At 54.8% G+C, this 17521-nt stretch overlaps 1 protein-coding gene across 1 annotated transcript in view; it reads right to left on the reverse strand.

Annotated features, from left to right (window-relative positions):
- The window catches only part of UMODL1 (uromodulin like 1), a 57333-nt gene that overhangs the window by 13772 nt on the left and 26040 nt on the right, over positions 1–17521 (reverse strand). Inside the window, exons 10-16 of the mRNA XM_053565105.1 lie at positions 13672–13809; positions 12092–12339; positions 11758–11956; positions 9882–10139; positions 8034–8146; positions 3792–4005; positions 1811–1957 (exon numbers count right to left, since the gene is read on the reverse strand). Of these exons, the coding sequence (XP_053421080.1) occupies positions 1811–1957; positions 3792–4005; positions 8034–8146; positions 9882–10139; positions 11758–11956; positions 12092–12339; positions 13672–13809 (1317 nt within the window). The remainder of the gene's footprint in view (positions 1–1810; positions 1958–3791; positions 4006–8033; positions 8147–9881; positions 10140–11757; positions 11957–12091; positions 12340–13671; positions 13810–17521) is intronic.

Consider the following 17521-nt stretch of genomic DNA (forward strand, 5'->3'; position numbering starts at 1 on the left):
GGACAAAGGCAAAGAGTGTGTCGGGGGGGGGCTGGCAGGGATGGAGGGTAGCAGACAGGCGCTGCTCTGAACCCTGCAGCAGCTGCACCTGGGGATGACATGTGTGGACACAACCCCTCGCACACACGGCTTCTACTAGCCCAGGCCGCTGGGCTTGCCGTAGGCTCTGAGGGCTGGGAAACTGAGGGGCCTGTGCTGGGCTTGTGCCAAGCCTGTGGGCCTGGGCAGGTCACCTGACCTCAGAGCCCTGAGTCTGTTCTCCAGGGTGGGTTGATAACATCCTCTCCAGGGTCCTGTGCCCCAGCTCCCTGCTCTGGCTTCCTTCTTGCCCAAAAGCATGCTCAGTTCCAGTGTCTGAAACAGTGATTTTCAACCGGTGTGCCATAAAGTTTTTTGTTTGTTTGTTTTTGAGACAGAGCCTCAAGCTGTCACCCTGGGTAGAGTGCCGTGGCATCACAGCTCACAGGATTACAGGCGCCTGCCCCAATGCCTATTTTTTGGTTGCAGCCATTATTGTTGTTTGGCGGGCCCGGGCTGGATTCGAACCTGCCAGCTCAGGTGTATGTGGCTGATGCCTTAGCCGCTTGAGCCACAGGCGCCAAGCCTGTGCCATGAAGTTTTAAAGACCATTAATTAAATTATTTTCTAAAGAAGTTCAAAGCACAGTAAGTACGTTCTTTTTTTACTCTTTTTTTTTGATCAGCATAATTTACGTGTGCCACAGAAGTTTAACTCTAGGTTCAAGTTTGCCATGAGATAAAAAAGGTTGAAAAGCACTGATCTAGAAGGACAAAGAGGCTCTGTAAAGGCTCCCCACACGCCCACTGGTTCTCCAGGTTCCCCTTCCACGTCTACACAGAAGCAGACCCCAGACACAGCTCAGCGGGCACCCTGCCCTCTCCAGCAGTGGCTTGGCCCACATAGGCCTCGCACACACCTACCTTCATCTCAGAGCAGGGCTCACCTTGCTCACCCGTCCCTGGGGCATGGTCCAAATCACTGCTGGTGTCTTCATGGCCTTCAACACTGGCCACACCCACTTCCCCGGTGCCTGGTTCCGGCTCTCTACGCCCACCTCCTGCAGGCTCCTTGTCACCTCCCCAGCTCTGTTCTCACACACACACACCCAGCTCCCCTGCACACCACCCCCTGCTGCCATCTCAACTATCCCTTACAGCTAGCACCAAGACACTGCTTCCAGGAAGCCCTCCCTGACCACACTCAGGACCAAAGGAACTTGGTGTCCTCTGTGCGCCTTGCAGAGCATGTCCTACAGCCCCCATGACACCAGGCTTGCCTCTGTTCACCTGACTGTGGGTCTCTAATGGCAAGGGTCACCTTGGGGTCAAGTCTAAATCCACTAAAGCCCGCTTTAAGGAGAAATGTGCTGAGTGGAGAGAGGGGCCACCTGTCACTTGTCACACGGCTGTATGTTTGACATCTGCGTGTTCACACGGAGTGTACATGCATGTTTTCCCAGCACAGACCCCAGGGCCAGCACTTCAGATGTCAGGCACCACCATGAGCCAGGACATATGTGAATGAATGGGAAGGGATGTGCACACACAAGTACACACGAGCACCGCAACAGCACGCCCCACACATGCACACATGCACAGCACATGCGCACCTATACTGGGCTCACGTACACACACACACACACACACACACACACACACACACACACACGGGAAACTGGCCCAGGACATGTGCTGTCCTCATTTGGACAAGAAGCCCTTTGCAAATGAATGCCCTTTAAAGAACAGACCATGGGACAGTATTCCAGAAAAAAAGACTGTCAGACTATTACCTTCACAGGTTCTTCCAGAATATTCCACTTGGAAATGAGAATTTCCAAGGGCTCCTCCATCACAGCTGCAAGTGAAAGACCCGAGGGTGTTCTGACAAGAAGTCCCTGGTTGGCAGTCATCCTCCTTCCACTCACATTCATCGTAATCTGCATCACATTGAAAAAACAGAGCAGAGAAACATCCCTGGGGGCTTGTAAGTTGCCAGCAGGAGTGACAGTTACAGATGCTCACGTATAGCCTCGTGGGGGGCAGTGCATCTCAGAAAGCAAAACCAGAAACTCTCCCATGAAGTCAGATCACGAGAAGGTGACTGGTTCTGGAAAGTTCAGGAGATGTTCTGCAGATGGGGCTGGGGTGCTAGGGGCACCTGCAGGGGCTGTTCTGGAAGGAGCAGTCTGGCCCTGGGGCTGGGCTGGGGCACTGGGCCGATCAGGTCAACAAGACAGAGCGGAAAGAACAGAAAATCCCTGTGTGGGCCTTTAGCATTCGTTCTCCCAGACTTTTAGACACAGGCACACCCTAACTAGGGGCGTGTCCTGCCTTGGCCACCAGCACTCTCACCACTGCCCGACAGCCACTGCGGGAACATGCTGTCACTCAGAGCCTTTCCTATCCCAGGACTGTGGGCAATTTCCAATTATTTTGCTTTTAAAGTAACACTGAAGATGAGCATCTCTGTAAACCATGGTCTAAACCGGCGGTTCTCAACCTGTGGGTCGCAACCCACAGGAACCGTATTAAAGGGCCGCAGCATTAGGAAGGCTGAGAACCACAGGTCTAAACAGAGCTATAACTCCCCAGGATAAAGTCTTAAAAGGGAAATTCCAGAGTCCAAATGAAAGAACAGCTTTCAAGCTCTCAGCACATGCCCTGGTTTCCAGGAAGCGTGAGCAAATTCTATTTCTACCTGCAGCCTGTGCAGGCACCGGCCGCACTACGCCTTCATGGGTACTAGAAATAGCAGTAAAGAGGTTTTTGTTTCTCTTTTTGCAATTTGATGGGAAAAAATGAACAACTCAGTGTGCTGGGAATGTCTTTGCTTATCGCACTGTTTTCAGTCATTTCATGTCTTCCTTTTAGGGCTGTCTGTCTGGAGTTTTGCTCATTCATCTATCAGGCCCTCCGCGTTTATCATGTATTTGTGTGACCTCTTCGTACTTAGGATGTCCGTTCTTTATCAAAATTTTGAAATTGTTTTCTGGTCTGTTGCTTGCTTATAGTGGTGCCTTTATTATGCCTGACATAAAATATTTGTATTTTATGTTAGTTAGTATTTCATTTCCTGGTTTTCCGTAGGAAATACTTTATATTTCAAAAATCAGAAAATATTATTCTTCAATTTTAAGAAGTCTTCAATGTCCTTGTAACTATCAACCATTTATCATTTATGCTCAAGTGTGGTCTGAGAAAAGAATCTAAATTGCCTTTTTCTCCCTGCTTTCCTTTTCAATTTTTTTTTTTTTTTTTTAGACAGAGTGTCACTATGTTGCCCTGGGTAGAGTGCTGTGGCATCACAGCTCAGAGCAACCTCCAACTCCTGGGCTTAGGCGATTCTCTTGTCTCAGCCTCCCTTGTAGCTGGGACTACAGGTGCCCACCACAACGCCCAGCTTTTTTTGTTGTTTGTTTGTTTGGCAGGCCCAGGCCGGGTTTGAACCCACCAGCTCCGGTGCATGTGGCTGGCGCCCTAACCGCTGAGCTATGGGCGCTGAGCCCCTATCAATTATTTTTACTAGGATCTCCTTTCTGCAGAGACCTGAAGGCATTTTTGACCCTAAACCCTAGATGTTAAACACAGCATAGATGCAACAACAGAGACAAGGAAAGGTCCTGTCTGGTTCACATCTGCATCTAATTCCAGGAGGGCCTCGAGAGGGGCATGTGGGCACAGCTTTTGGAGATGAAGGGCAGTGGCTGGGCTCTGTCTGCCTCTGGTTCCAGAACATGGGTGAGGCTTCCATCAGGCCCAGCCTCCACGTACCCCATATGAAGGTGTCGCCCCTGACCACCTCCAGCACAGATGTGTTCTGTAAGGCCGTGCGGAACGAGGCAGACACCTCCCGGACATCCACGTCCGACATAATCAGCAGGTGAAACTCCACAATGATGCTGCCGTTGGTGACGCTGGTGACCTCCATCCTGATCCCGCCGGCGTCCATGTGCTGGAGCAGGGGGGCTGGCAAGGCGTCCCGCACCTTCGAGGAAATGGAGCATGTAAGGGGGGGCTCTGCACTAAGAGGATATGGGGTGACTGTCCTAAGGTGGTCCCTCCTGGGACTCTGGGTAAAAGCCACAAGTCAGTTCTGGACCCCTTTCCTGTCTGCCATGCCCCACAAAAGGATAGCTGGTCTCGTAGTGAAATAGCAGAAAAATTATTCACTTGTGGTTTTCCAGTAAGGGCTGAAGTCATCTTGAGCACTCTCTGCTCTTTTTCTGGCTGGCAGACACCCAGACAGCTGTTTTCACATCTAAAAGGAGCCCAGGACGTGCACATCTTTCTCTTCATAGTCCCCACCGCTTGACTTTCAGCATCTGTTCTGTAGCCCCAGGTCCCCTGAGTGGCCCTGGATGAACAATTGGACAACAGTGGAGCGTCTGGCCTCAGACCTGCCCGGAACCTTATCTCAGGACAGAATCAACAGCAGCATCTGAACCACCTGTGAAGGGTCTGTCCTCACAGCAAGACACCCGCTTATCACCCAGCCGCCAAGGAGGTAGAAGGAAGAAGGTGGAAGGCAGCTGGGAGGAGTGGGTGCCATGGATCCACAGGGCCCTGCCAGCTGGGAGGGGTGGGTGCCATGGGTCCCCCTGCCAGCTGGGAGGAGTGGGTGCCATGGATCCACAGGGCCCTGCCAGCTGGGAGGGGTGGGTGCCATGGATCCACAGGGCCCTGCCAGCTGGGAGGGGTGGGTGCCATGGATCCACAGGGCCCTGCCAGCTGGGAGGGGTGGGTGCCATGGGTCCCCCTGCCAGCTGGGCTACACTTGCTTCCTTTTTCCCTTTGTCCCTCTTGAAATCCACGGCCGCCTGGCCTTGCTGCTGACGTGTTCCCTGTCTTCAGGCAGATTCCCTGCTCTCTCCCCTCACTTCCCCGACTCTCTTTCACTCTCTCACTCCCTCTCTCCTCCTAAGAAGATAAAATAAATTGGGTACTTTTATATTCTAATCTTGGTCTGGAGAAATCGTTCTCAAACCTGTGTGTGCTAGCTCTGATACAGGGTTCCCCCACTTGGGGCTGGACAGAGACCCCCATTTCTCTAAGCCCGAGCAGGCTCAGGTCCAGACCCCATCTCTAGGCACAGACAGGTTCCCTGCAGGCCACACTCTCAGACAAACACACTCATAAAAAGCAGCCTGCCCGGTATCTCATCTGAGCTGCTCCTCCCTGAGCAGAGAAGCACACCGCAGGGGAACCATATTTCTCTGCACTGCGACAGTTTAAAAATTAACTTCTGCCTAAGCCCCTGGCACCAAATGGTTGTGACATATTCCAGACATACATTCCATCTCCTCAAAACCCCCCACCCACAGGATAGGAAAAGCTGTCTATAAACCCTGGACAGGAGGCCCAGACAGGCTGCCCATTTGGGCCCCCTCCACTACCATAGGTTCTGCTCCCCTCTTTCGCGTTATCTTCCAGTAAATTCTGTCCTTTCACTTATTCACGTGATCCATGGACTCATTCCTCAAATCTCCAGGATCAAGGACATGGCAGAGAGAAATTCCAGTGACATCCCGTGCCAGCTCCCACCCTGGTGCCCTGCACAAACACCGGAGTGTCTGTGACGCTGGTAAGAGCCCTTGTGTCCTGACACCCAGCAGTCAGTCACTGAAAGGCACCTGTGGGCCAAGGATGGGACCCATGAGGGCATCTAGAACCTGCCACTTGGTAGCACAGAGCAGTGGAGGGCAGGGCACTAAGAGCATGGCTATGGGGAGGGAGATCACCTCCCTCCTTATTTTTTCTAGAACAATCCTTTGAGTCCTGAGCATTTTCCCAGCCATTCTTCTTTTCTACCTAGTCTCAAGCTGCTTTCCTATGAGCATTTCCAACATCCCTACTAGAACCAGCAGTTTCTGCCCCTGAACGGCTTGCTTTCATACCCTAGCACTCTACAGCGCCACATGTCACAGCTGTATCATTCCACCCCAGCCCATCACAATCAAAATGCCCAGAAAGTGGCTCGGCACCCGAAGCACAGTGGTTAGGGTGCCAGCCACATGCATCAAGGCTGGTGGGTTCAAGCCCAGCCCAGGCCAGCTAAACAACAATGACAACCGCGACAAGAGAATAGCCAGGTCTTGTGGCAGGCGCCTGTAGTCCCAGGTCCTTGGGAGGCTGAGGCAAGAGAATCACTTAAGCCCAAGAGGTGGAGGTTGCTGTGAGCTGTGATGCCACAGCACTGTACTGAGGGCGACATAGTGAGACTCTGTCTCAAAAAAAAAAGCCCCAAAAGACTCACAGTTGTACAATGAGCTTTAATCGTCCGTGTAACACAAATCTCCTGTGGAAAGTGCACCTGCAGGCTGTGTCCTCACAGAGACAAAGCCTTGAAGTGTGATGGCTTGTGGATTCACTCCCCAGGCTCCGGGAGGCTCAAAGTGAACAAGTTTATTACCACCTGTCAGAGACCCCCAGAGACACAGCCTGCTGCCTTTGGTTGACCCCGTCCACTGGCTACTGTCCCTGCTGCCAACACCAGCGCTGGTTTCTGTGCCTCTCCCACTCTGTGTGTGGGTCTGTCTCTGTGTGCGTCCATCTGTGTCTCTCTCTGTGGCCGTCTCTCCCTCTCTATCTCTCTCAGAGATGTCCATCAGAGTCTTGAACTAATGTCACCTTTAGAAGCACTTTAAGCCAGTATCCAAAGGTCCAGACTCTTGCTAGGAAGTGATGAGGAACCAAGTGCCACATTAACCCACCACCTCCCCAAATGTGTCTTAATCTTATGTAATTAAGTTGCATGATTTTTAGCTATCCTGAAATTCTAAACAAATAAAAAAAAAAACCTCTTCTTAAAAATGGGCAAAGAAGGAAATGGTTCAAAGAGGAAAGATTTATCGAGAAACTTGGGATGGAAATGGAGCTGCCTCATGTGACCACTAGAGCTGGGCGGGTGATGTCAGTGTGTGTTGGTTAATATTATGTGAAACTATTAACCTGAAGGAGATAGTAAGGCAAGTTATCCATCAAATCTCCAATTCATGAATCCACACAGAAGGGTGAGGAGCCGGGGATCTCAGAATAAACAGGGTCAGCACCCAGATCCCAGGGAGCTCCTTTGGGACAATTCCTGGAGGCCCCGCGGCCCAGGTAACCAGTGAGGGAAGCCCATGGGGTTTGTGGACCCGCGTTGTCCTTACAGCCGGCCACTAGGTGGGGATGTCAACACCCCCATTCTTTATCTCACAAAAAAGCTAAAATGAGAGATTTCCACTACGCAAACGAGATCGCTGGATTATGACAAGTGCATTATCTATACCTGAAAGTAAGCTACTGTCCATCGAAAAGAGTAACTGTTACTAAATTGTAATAATGTAGCATCCCAGAGGATGTTGAGGAGATGGCAAGGAGGAAGCCTAAAAAAAGAGTACGAAAAATTGTTTGAGGCAGGGGACCACAGCAGCACCGTTCCTAACAGACGAAAAGTTGAAGCAACCTAAATGTCTGTCAGTGAATGAATGGATGGAAAAAATGTGCCATGTTCATGCAATGAAATATTATCCAGCCATAAAAATGAAAGCAGCATGGACACTCGCTGTGTGGTCCCATTTCTGTGAGGTGTCCAGATGGGCAGATCCATGGACTCCTGACTGCGGGGCAGTGGGAGGGGGGAGGAAAGTGTCCTGAAACCAGAGGGTGGTGACAGTAGCACAATGTTCCCGCACAGGTACAAGGGTGGACGTTATAGTGTGTAAAAAAGATATCAATTTTTTAAAGTTTTTTTAAACTTAAAAGAAGGGCTTTCTGCTCGGCAGAGTCCTGAAAGGGACAGAGCTGTCTGACTAGACACAAGACAGTGTGAGGTGAGAGTGCGTCAGGGGGCCGTGCACTCTGTCTGGGGCGCACTCAGAGCCAGCCCAGAGCTTCAAGTCCCAGCTTCCTACAGAAAAGAAGAGCTCGTGATACCTACGAGTCAAATTCCCAGTTGGATGAGACTGGAATTCCCTCCACCCTCCTTCCGTTACCTCCCCAAAGGAGAGGAGCACTGAGTCACCCACTCACCGCCCTGAAGAACAGGCCCAGCAGGTCCTGGTGCTCCCCGCTGCTGGTGTTGCCCAGCGCCTCTGAGTACGGGACGTTTGCTATTCTGACCTGTCCACGGAGTTTCTGGGCCGCTGCAGGATGGAGAGTAGACACGTTTGGATGGGGGCATATGAGGTACGGGGCCACCACTTCAATCTTCACAATCGAATTTTTACATTGGCCAGAAGGAACATCGCACCAAGGCTGCCCAGGCTGCCAGCCACACCCCCTCATTAGGCTGAGAGGACCCAAGAAAAACCTGAGCTGGGGGAGAAGGGGGGGCGTGGAGAAGCAGCCTGAGGCTGTGGAGGCAACTCAGCCTCTGGGATTCTCCTCCCACCAGTGCCCCTGGGCTCCTTCACTGCCACTGATCAGGCTTGAGTATTCAAACAATTGATGGGCAAACCTAGGCAGTTCTGGGAGTGAGCAGAAGCAAAATTATACGGTTCTGCCAGGGCCACGTGTGCCACCTGGGCTTTCCCAGGTGGGCCAGGACTCAGCGCTCCTGGCCAGGCCTCTCTGCTCGGGGCCCACACTGCAGCAGGGGGCCAGGGGACCCACTTAGGCTGTGCCTGCTTCCTCCTCGGCCACCCCGCCTCTCACAGTCTGAGGACAGTCTCCCCTTTGTCTCTCCCATCTCAATCCCTTCCCCTTGCAGAGGGGTTCTCAGAGCACTTCAGACACGCGGAGGAGTCCAGGAGAGGCTACCGCCCTCATCTCAGCCCGTCCCTCAGGAATTTCTGAAGCACCTGCCACACGCAGGGGCACTCTGGGCAGTGAAAGGGAAGGACGACACTCTCCTCTCAGGGGGCCCAGACTCTGCCCCCCACTATGCATTCCTGGATGAACCCCAAACTCCATGTCCTCAGAGTCATTGCTGCTGCACCTGAGGGCCTTCAGTCCAAAGTTGTAACAGCTGGGGCAGGCGGCCTAGCCCGAAAGTCAGCAAAAGCAGTGTGAGTGCACAGGTAGGCGCACTCCCAGGGTCACGCTTGTGGCTCGTCCCCCTCAGCACCAGCTCAGACTCCAGACCCGCCCTGCACGAGCACCTGGCCAACACCAGCCTCCCTCTGTCCAGTCGGCCATGGAGTTGCACAGTGAGTATCACCACGCTCCGTCTGTTCTCAGGTCCCCGTCCCAGGGCTGACTAGACTTTAAAGTCCACACATGAAAGTTCCACACTGTTCGTGCTGCACCCGTAGGTCATCTGTGCCATCCCCCGAGGAATGTGCGCCCCACAGTGAAGACCCCCATTATCAAGGCTCAGGAAGGTGCCTGAGATGTGAAGCCTGACCCCAAACACCAGAAAAGCCCTTGGCTATTCGGGTACAGTGTACATTTAAAGGAACACCCGGGTGACCTGCTAATGAGGACTTTTATCTAAACACCTACAACTCTCACCAAGGATCAGCTCCAGCTTATCAGAGTCTATCACAAGCCCCTCTATTCTGTGGCCTCTGGGGGCTGCTCGCACAGCGACCGTCTGACTGTCCAACGCCTGCTGTCCTCCCTGAAAGCCAGGTCCTCTGAGAATGAAGAGCTCAAAGGACTGGATTTGGCTCAATAAACCAGCAGCACACGCAGTTGCCGGGCTGCACATCCACGAGGACGTGGATGAGCCAGCACCGGTGACCTCTGCAGGCAGAGTTGGGGGTACCCTGTGCCCGCGGCTACCTCCCGACTGGGAAGCGAGCTGGATACTCCTACACTCAGAGGAAAACAGAAGCGCAGCAGCCCACAGATAAACCCAGATCTTCTAAACCTTAGCCCCTGGAAAGCTTTTGGTACTTTCTCTTCCTCCCTTTAAGAGCAAACAGAACCCATTACCTGTCCTCACTCTCAGGAGTGCCCTGGCACCTTCCTCCCCACATGCCGAGGCCACTATCTCCACCAGGTACAAGACGCCGGGCTCCAGCCCCAGCAGCGCCACACTTGTGTTCCAGGTCTCCAGGCCCACAGCTGGGCCCCGTGTTGAAATCAGGAGGATCTGGAAGGTGGGGTGCAGGGCAGGGCCCGCTGCCCATGCCAGGTGGAAGCCAGTGCTGGTCACATTGGAAACTCTTATCCTTGTGATTGACACGGGGCCTGGGGAGGAGGGGTGGAATAAAAATGCCAAAATTAGAGCCAAGCCATTCTGAGGAGACAGGAAAAGAGAGGCTTCCCCCAGTGCCGAAAATCAAACATATCACAGCAGGGACATGAGAAGTTTGCGGTGACATCCACCAATGCAAGTCCTATGATGATCCCTCCTGCATGAAGACCCTGAGCCTGCCCCCAGAGAGTGGTACCCTGCTCAGGACATAGTGAGTGGTGTCCAGTTTGGTTTCAGAGATGGTTCAAACACATTTGAGGTCCCTAGACTGCAGAAAGGAAAGGCCCTAGAGCCTGTTCTGGGTTGGTCTTCGAGGGTTGTCCACCCCATCCCCTGGCAGGCTGACCAAGGGGTCAATGCAGGCATTTCTGGCTGCAGGGCTGTTCTGTCAGGGACCCCCAGCCTACCAGGGTGTAGGAGTTTAGTCTAGGACATGGTAGGTTTAGCAGGGGAGCTCTGATAGAGCTCACACTTAATAGTGCCATCAGGTGACATCCAGGCCAGCACAGTGAGCTCACAGCAGAGATGGCAGGGTGGCCATCAGGTCTGCTCCCTGCAAAGACCTGCCCAAAATCTCCTGGGGTGTCACCAGGGGCATGATGTCTAAACCCCCTTCAAGTAGCATGTAATTGCTGGGGGCCATGCATGGCCAGAGGTCCAGGACACCCATGGGGCCTACAGAACCACTGTAAAGGTATAGGACAGCCAGGGGAACAGGGCAGCTGGGCCTCAGAACAGCTGTGAAGATGCAGACAGCCAGGGGGACAGGGTAGCTGGGCCTCAGAACAGCTGTGAAGATGCAGACAGCCAGGGGGACAGGGTAGCTGGGCCTCAGAACAGCTGTGAAGATGCAGACAGCCAGGGGGACAGGGTAGCTGGGCCTCAGAACAGCTGTGAAGGTGCAGAAAGCCACGGGGACAGGGCAGCTGGACCACAAAACAGCTGTGAAGGTGCAGACAGCCAGGGGGACAGGGCAGCTGGGCCACAGAACAGCTGTGAAGAGGCAGACAGCCAGGGGGACAGGGCAGCTGGACCACAGAACAGCTGTGAAGGTGCAGACAGCCAGGGGACCAGGGCAGCTGGGCCACAGAAGAGCTGTGAATGTGCAGACAGCCAGGGGGACAGGGCAGCTGGACCACAGAACAGCTGTGAAGGTGCAGACAGCCAGGGGGACAGGACCACTGGGCTGCAGAACAGCTGCAGGGGTGCAGCACAGCTGTGGGTACAGTTTTGTGGGGTGGCACTTCTGGAGGCTGTGGCATGCTGGAGCATAGTGCTGCTGGGAGCAGGACTTTGGGGGTGGCCGGCACCACGGAGATCACCAACTTGAGCCCAAAGGCTGCTCCCTAAGCCTGAAGCCTGGCCTCTGTCCCGGCTGCCGCAGCACGGAGCCTGTGATGGGGAGAGGAGGACTGGCACAGGCCAGGCCATAAGCTTTCCTCCTAGACCAGAAACCAGCTGTCGAGGGACATCTGTCCTGTACCTGGTGTCCTCCTGCATGGGTTGGGGAAGACCACTCAAGTGCCACTCAAGAACAGACTCAGTGAGCCCTGCCCAGGCTGTGCAGCCCACACCGTGTTCCAGCCAAGAGGCCCCATTTCACACACTTACCACAGGTGGGGAGCTTCAGAGATGTGGGGGCTGATGGCAGGTCTAGGGGGTGAGAGCGTGCGGGGTCCTCATTCTGCAGCCACGTGGAGTTCCAAAGTGTTTCCCGAGTAGGGAGGCTGTCATGCCACAGGACGTGCCCGGTGGGGCCCTCAGTAGGTGTGGGCCAGGAGAGGGGCTCTGTGCTGGAGTTTCCCAGCAACTGTCCAGGGGAGTCCAGAGGGCCCTCTGTGGCCTTCTGATGGGAGTTGTGGGTTGGCCCAGGAGCCTTAGGGAAGGAGTTGGTGCCAGTCACCCCACGGTTGCTCCATAGGTCTGTCTCCAGGACTGGGGTCACACTGAGTGCCTCCTCATCTCCTCGCGGCGTGCCATTCCCATCATGCCTGATACCACCAATGTCCCCTCTCCTGGGAGGGGACCCTGGGGTCTGGGCCTGGCCTGCCTCCAGGGTGTCCCACCGGTGGCTGGGGGTGGCTGACAAAGTGTGGGTCTCCAGGCCCTGGGCTGCTGCTCCTGTGCTGAGAGTGGGGGCTGTTACTCCAGTGGCCAAAGATAGGACACTGCCCGTGGGGCTCGCCACGTCACCTGTGGAACACCCACTGTCAGGTGGGGTGTCTGGTCCAGAAACAGCTGAGCAGAGCCTGCTGGGGCCCATCGGGGGCAAGAACCCTCCCAAAGGGGGACAGAGCCATCCAGCATCCTGCTCCTGCACCCTGGCGACCCCAGTGGGACATGGCTGCCTTGGTTGGTGTTTATGAGCATTTAGCGGGACCTGTGTCTACAGGGCCCCTTGGAAGGCAAGGTGCACCTCTCTATGTGATAAATGAAGAAGCTGAGACCCAGGGTCGGGGGACCTGCCCTGGGCTGCAAGACCAAGACTCAAATGCAGGGTTTACTTCTCACAGGCTGCAAATTGACATAATTTCCTCCAAATTGTGCTCAGTGTGGGACTTGGTGCTGGCTGATGTCAACTTCCTGGCCATCAAGTGAATAAGAAAACATTGGAGAAGATAAGCCAGGGACGTGAGGAGGCGGGATGCTACACCCAATGTTTAAGTCTCCTCACGGGATAATGCTCAACCACTCCTTCCAGCCAGAAACGCCAGACGCTGGTAATCAATCCCGGCATTTCTGGTCTGCATGTGGCCTCCTGCTACCTCTCAGCTCAGCACCCCAGGTAGCTCCAACCAATCAAGAACTGGTCCCTAAAAGAGATTTAGGGCCAAGGAGACCCCCCAAATCAGGCCCTTTTCAGCTTCCACACCCTCTCAGGCACCAGGCCACCTGGGGAGAGGGACCCACCCTCCTGGATGCATCGTGACTTCTGTGGGCCCGAGGAACTTAGCCTTCATGGACCCTAACATCCCTTCATAAAAGTCTATTAAAAATTAGGGTGGCGCCTGTGGCCCAGTGAGTAGGGCGCTGGCCCCATATGCTGAGGGTGGCGGGTTCAAAACCCAGCCCCGGCCAAACTGCAACAAAAAAATAGCCGGGTGCTGTGGTGGGCGCCTGTAGTCCCAGCTGCTCGGGAGGCTGAGGCAAGAGAATCGCGTAAGCCCAAGAGTTAGAGGTTGCTGTGAGCCGTGTGACGCCACGGCACTCTACCCGAGGGCGGTACAGTGAGACTCTGTCTCTACAAAAAAAAAAAAAAAAAAATTATATTTCACAGCCACATTAGGATAAAGATGGATAGAATCCATACTGGAGTCACTGTTTATATGTATTAAATATATATTTACTATCATTAGATTAATTTCTTTCTTCTGACATTAAAAAGAAAAGAAAACATTTCCAGGGGCCCCTAACATCATCATGGGTCCTTAGCTGCGCCTGATAGAGAAGTCAGCTCTGCCCCGCTCCCTGTCCCCAGGTCCCCAGGGAGAGGGCCCATCCCAGAGCCGGGCAGGGGACACACACCTTCACAGGCCCTGCCCACCCGGGAGGGGTTGGCGTCCCTGGCAGTGAGACACTGGCAGGTGTAGGAGCCCTCGAGGTTGATGCAGCGGGCAGCTGGCGAGCAGTCATGCTCCGAGCTGTCTGCACACTCGTCCCAGTCTGCCAAGAGACAAGACAGAGCCAGTGAGCAAATGGCCGGAGACCGGTCAGGAGACAGGGAGGCCCCAGAGCAGAGCTCTTTCCCAACATCTTTGCAGTGATCCACTGGGAACCGATGACACAGGGCAGTCGGTGGGGGGACCTTCACTATCAGATCACTTATTTGGGGACAGAGATTAGGAAGTGTTGGGTCCCTGGGGCGGTGTGAACATATTCTTCTCCTGTTCATTATTTGTCCCACACCCAAATGCTCAGCTGCTTTCTCTTTGATGTGCCAACATCCCTGATACTTAGTGTTTCAACCAAGAAGCAGAAAAATAACCAAGCGGGGGGGGCGGGTGTTGGGGCGGTGGGATGGGAGACTGACCATTATACAACATAACTTCCCCTGCCAATCTAGAGCACCCAGGTGTTTCAACAGGTGTAGAAATGGCCCTCAACACCCCCTCCTGTGCCCCAAGACCCCATGTGATGCCACGTCTCTGGGAGGCCCTGGCCCCTTGGACAGAGGGAGGAGTGGTGTTAGGTCAGCCCACACCTGTGGCCCCACCGCTCCCCCTGCTGAGCCTGCCCTCTTTCCTGGTCAGCAGTCAGCCAGGACCACAGCGCAGAAACACCTTCACACCATTCTCTTCTCTTTTACCCTCCCCTCCCCTCTTTCCCTGCGGTCTCCCTGGTGACCGCCACCCATCTGTGTACACACTCCAAGAATGTGATGGCCCAGTCTATTTTGCCACATGGCTGAACAGTATGCGTGAGTGAAGATTCCAGGAGCAAACACCAAGAGCTGCACTCAGGTCAGGGAGCCAGGGAGGGCAGTTTCCTACAGCCCCAGGACCCGGCTCTGTGGCCCCTGCCTGCCCCACCCTACAGGGAGGCCGCTGGGTGACAGAGCCGAGATGTGGCCCTTGGGTGGAGCTTGCTGGCTGGAGAGGGCTCTGGGGAGCCACCTCTGCTTGGGGGGCCCACCTGGGGCGTGCATCTCCCCAGACCAGGGAGGGTCAGGGCATCCCAGGCCCTTCTGCAAGGCAATGCTGGGAACACACACCCAACCACGCCCCGCACACCAGAGCAGCCCTGGCTGGAGGGGCTTTAAGCTAAGGTAAGAGAGACTAATTCAGTTTTGTGCAAAGATAACTGCTGGTAAGGGCCAAAAGGCTGTTCTCTGGTTTTCTCAGCTTTGCCTCACAGGGTCTTTCCAGAAGCAGCTTCCTTGGAGACCAGCAAGCTGTCAGCTGCCATAGCAGTCAAGCCACCACCCAGGTGTGGCCCAGCTGTTCTGCCATCAGGGTGCAGTCCACACATCCTCCCAAGGTGTTGCCCAACCTCCCTGCAGGTGGCTGTCCTGGGGTGACCCAGACAGGGGCCAGAGCCCAGGCCGGTGGGCAGCAGAGGCTCTAGTCCAGAGCCTCTGGACTTGGCACAAACCCCACAGCATCTGGCATCTATTTCAGCACCTGGCGATTCACCTGGCCTTGGCACCCATTGTCTAATTTACTTGGTTCCCCAGGAAGAGGAAGAGGCAAGTGAGCTACTGGGAGTCTGCACCCTCCTTGGCTGGCCAAACAAGGATGGAGCAGGACAGGGTGTACCCTGCTCTCGCTGGACCTGCCCCTGGGACAAGGGCATAAGTCATCCCTAGAGGAGTGGGGACAGCCGCCGCCTCCCCAGCACAGGTGCCCCCACTGAGCTGGCCCTACTGAGAACAAGCTGCAGGTGCCTGGGTCAGGTGCAGACCCCAGACCTTCTGGTGCCTGGCCCAGCACCCTTGACTCTCCCGGGGTTTGTGTCCAAGTCATACTTGGAGAAAGGCATGGAACACCGGGCTCTAACACCACCAGGCATGGACACTGGGTAAAAAGGAAGAAAGCCACCTGCAATAGTAGCATGGCCAGCAGGTGAGGAGACCACGATAGCCCCAGGTCAGGCACCCTGGCTTGAGTTCCTTTTCCACAGCTGCAAGGGGATGGAGAGGCCTGTGTGGCCATGACACCTCGGGAGCAGGCAGCTGAAGGGAATCTTCCAGCAGCTCAATTTGACCTCCTCTGACTGCCCCCACCTGGCTCCAGCCAAGAGAAAGTGGCTGCCAGAAGTCCCCAGAGGCCCCCTCAGGCAGAATGACGCTGCTGGTAGGGTCTTGTTCCTTTGTTGAAGTCGGTACAGAGGCCTTAGAATGAAAAGGTCTAGGACGACGCCCCCTGGAAACCCTTGTCACATTCTCAGTTCAGAACGAATGATAATTGTGAGACACTTCCAGAGCATGGGAGGCAGGAGGGAGGCAGGGGCTGAACTGTTGGGAGTGGGAGACTGAAGGGACCAGTGCAGGCGGGAGGGGACCCCTGAGGAGGAAGGGCCAGTAGAAACCCAGGCACTGTGGGGTCTTCTCGGACAGTCATTCCTTGTAGACATGAGAGCTGACCCTGAAGAGGTGACTTAGCATGCTGGAGTGACAGCAGATATGAATAGCTGTGTGCCAGGAGAGGTGCTGACCCCACATGTGCACCGGCCCTGAGTTTACCCAACTGGCCTCCCAGTGGGACGCTGCCTTCACCTTTCCACTTCATAGGTGGGAAAACTGAGGCGCAGGAGGAAGTCACCTGTCCCACAAGTGAACGTCAGAGCTGGGACTCCAGACTGCTCTGTCACACTCTAACCACGTGTGCTGCCACCTCCTGTGGGGCCGAGAGGTCGTCACGACCCCCATCTGGGCCTCATCAGCCTCTGCTGAGGTTAGGACACTGACCCACAGAGTACTCCAGGGTGACCCAGGAACGCTCTGCTCCTGCCTGCAGTGTCTGTGTAGGCCTTGGACCAGAGCGCTCTTCTGAGGAGCTACTGCTGTGGTTAGTGGCCTTTCCACAGAGCGGCAGGTCCTCGCCCTAAAGGTGGGGGCTCAGGGAGGGGACATCTTCCCACAAACTGGGCACAGCTTCGCGTGTCCCCAGGTAGGAGCACTGCCCTGGGGCTGTTCCTCGGTAGCTGGGCTAGGACTGTAGAGGCAGGGCCACCTCTCCTGCCAAGACATGGCCCAGCTGGGCCACCAAGCCAGCTGGGCCACCAAGCCAGCCCTACATGGGGGACCCCATAGAGCACCCCAACTCCTACAGGCACCATAACAGCCAGCACCTGGCGGGAACTCAGCCAGGCAGGAGCCCACTTCAAGTGTTGGTGACTTTGGAGGGGGCTCCACAACTTCTCGGGCCGGGGGAGGGGAGCACTGGTGTACTGACTATTAGACATGCAAGGTCATCTGCTATATGAGTTTCCTATGGCTGCCCTAACAAATGGCCACACACTGGGGGTCCCAAAACAACAAAATTTACTCCCACAGGTCTGGAGGCCAAAAGTCCAAACCCAAGGTGCCAGGAGGCCGCACTTCCCCTGGGGCACCAGGGAAGAACCTCCCAGTCTCCTCCAGGGACACGTGGCTCCCAGCATTCCTTGGCTATGTCAGTGTCGCTGCAATCTTGGCCTCCATGGACACATGGGGTCTTCCCCTTGTGTCTCTGTGTCCTTCTCTGTCTCATATTAGGACACCTGTCATCCCTAAATCCAACCGCAGGATGACCTCATCTGGAGGTCCTTGCCTTAATTATATCTGCAAAAAACATTATTCTAAATAAGGTCTCATTCTGATATTCCAGGTAAAAATATCTTTTTCCGGGGACCAACACTCCACCTCTACCTCCTTCTTTGCCTGGGGAGGCAAAGA

This window comes from Nycticebus coucang, chromosome 16 (genome assembly GCF_027406575.1).
Source record: "Nycticebus coucang isolate mNycCou1 chromosome 16, mNycCou1.pri, whole genome shotgun sequence".
NCBI lineage: Eukaryota > Metazoa > Chordata > Mammalia > Primates > Lorisidae > Nycticebus > Nycticebus coucang.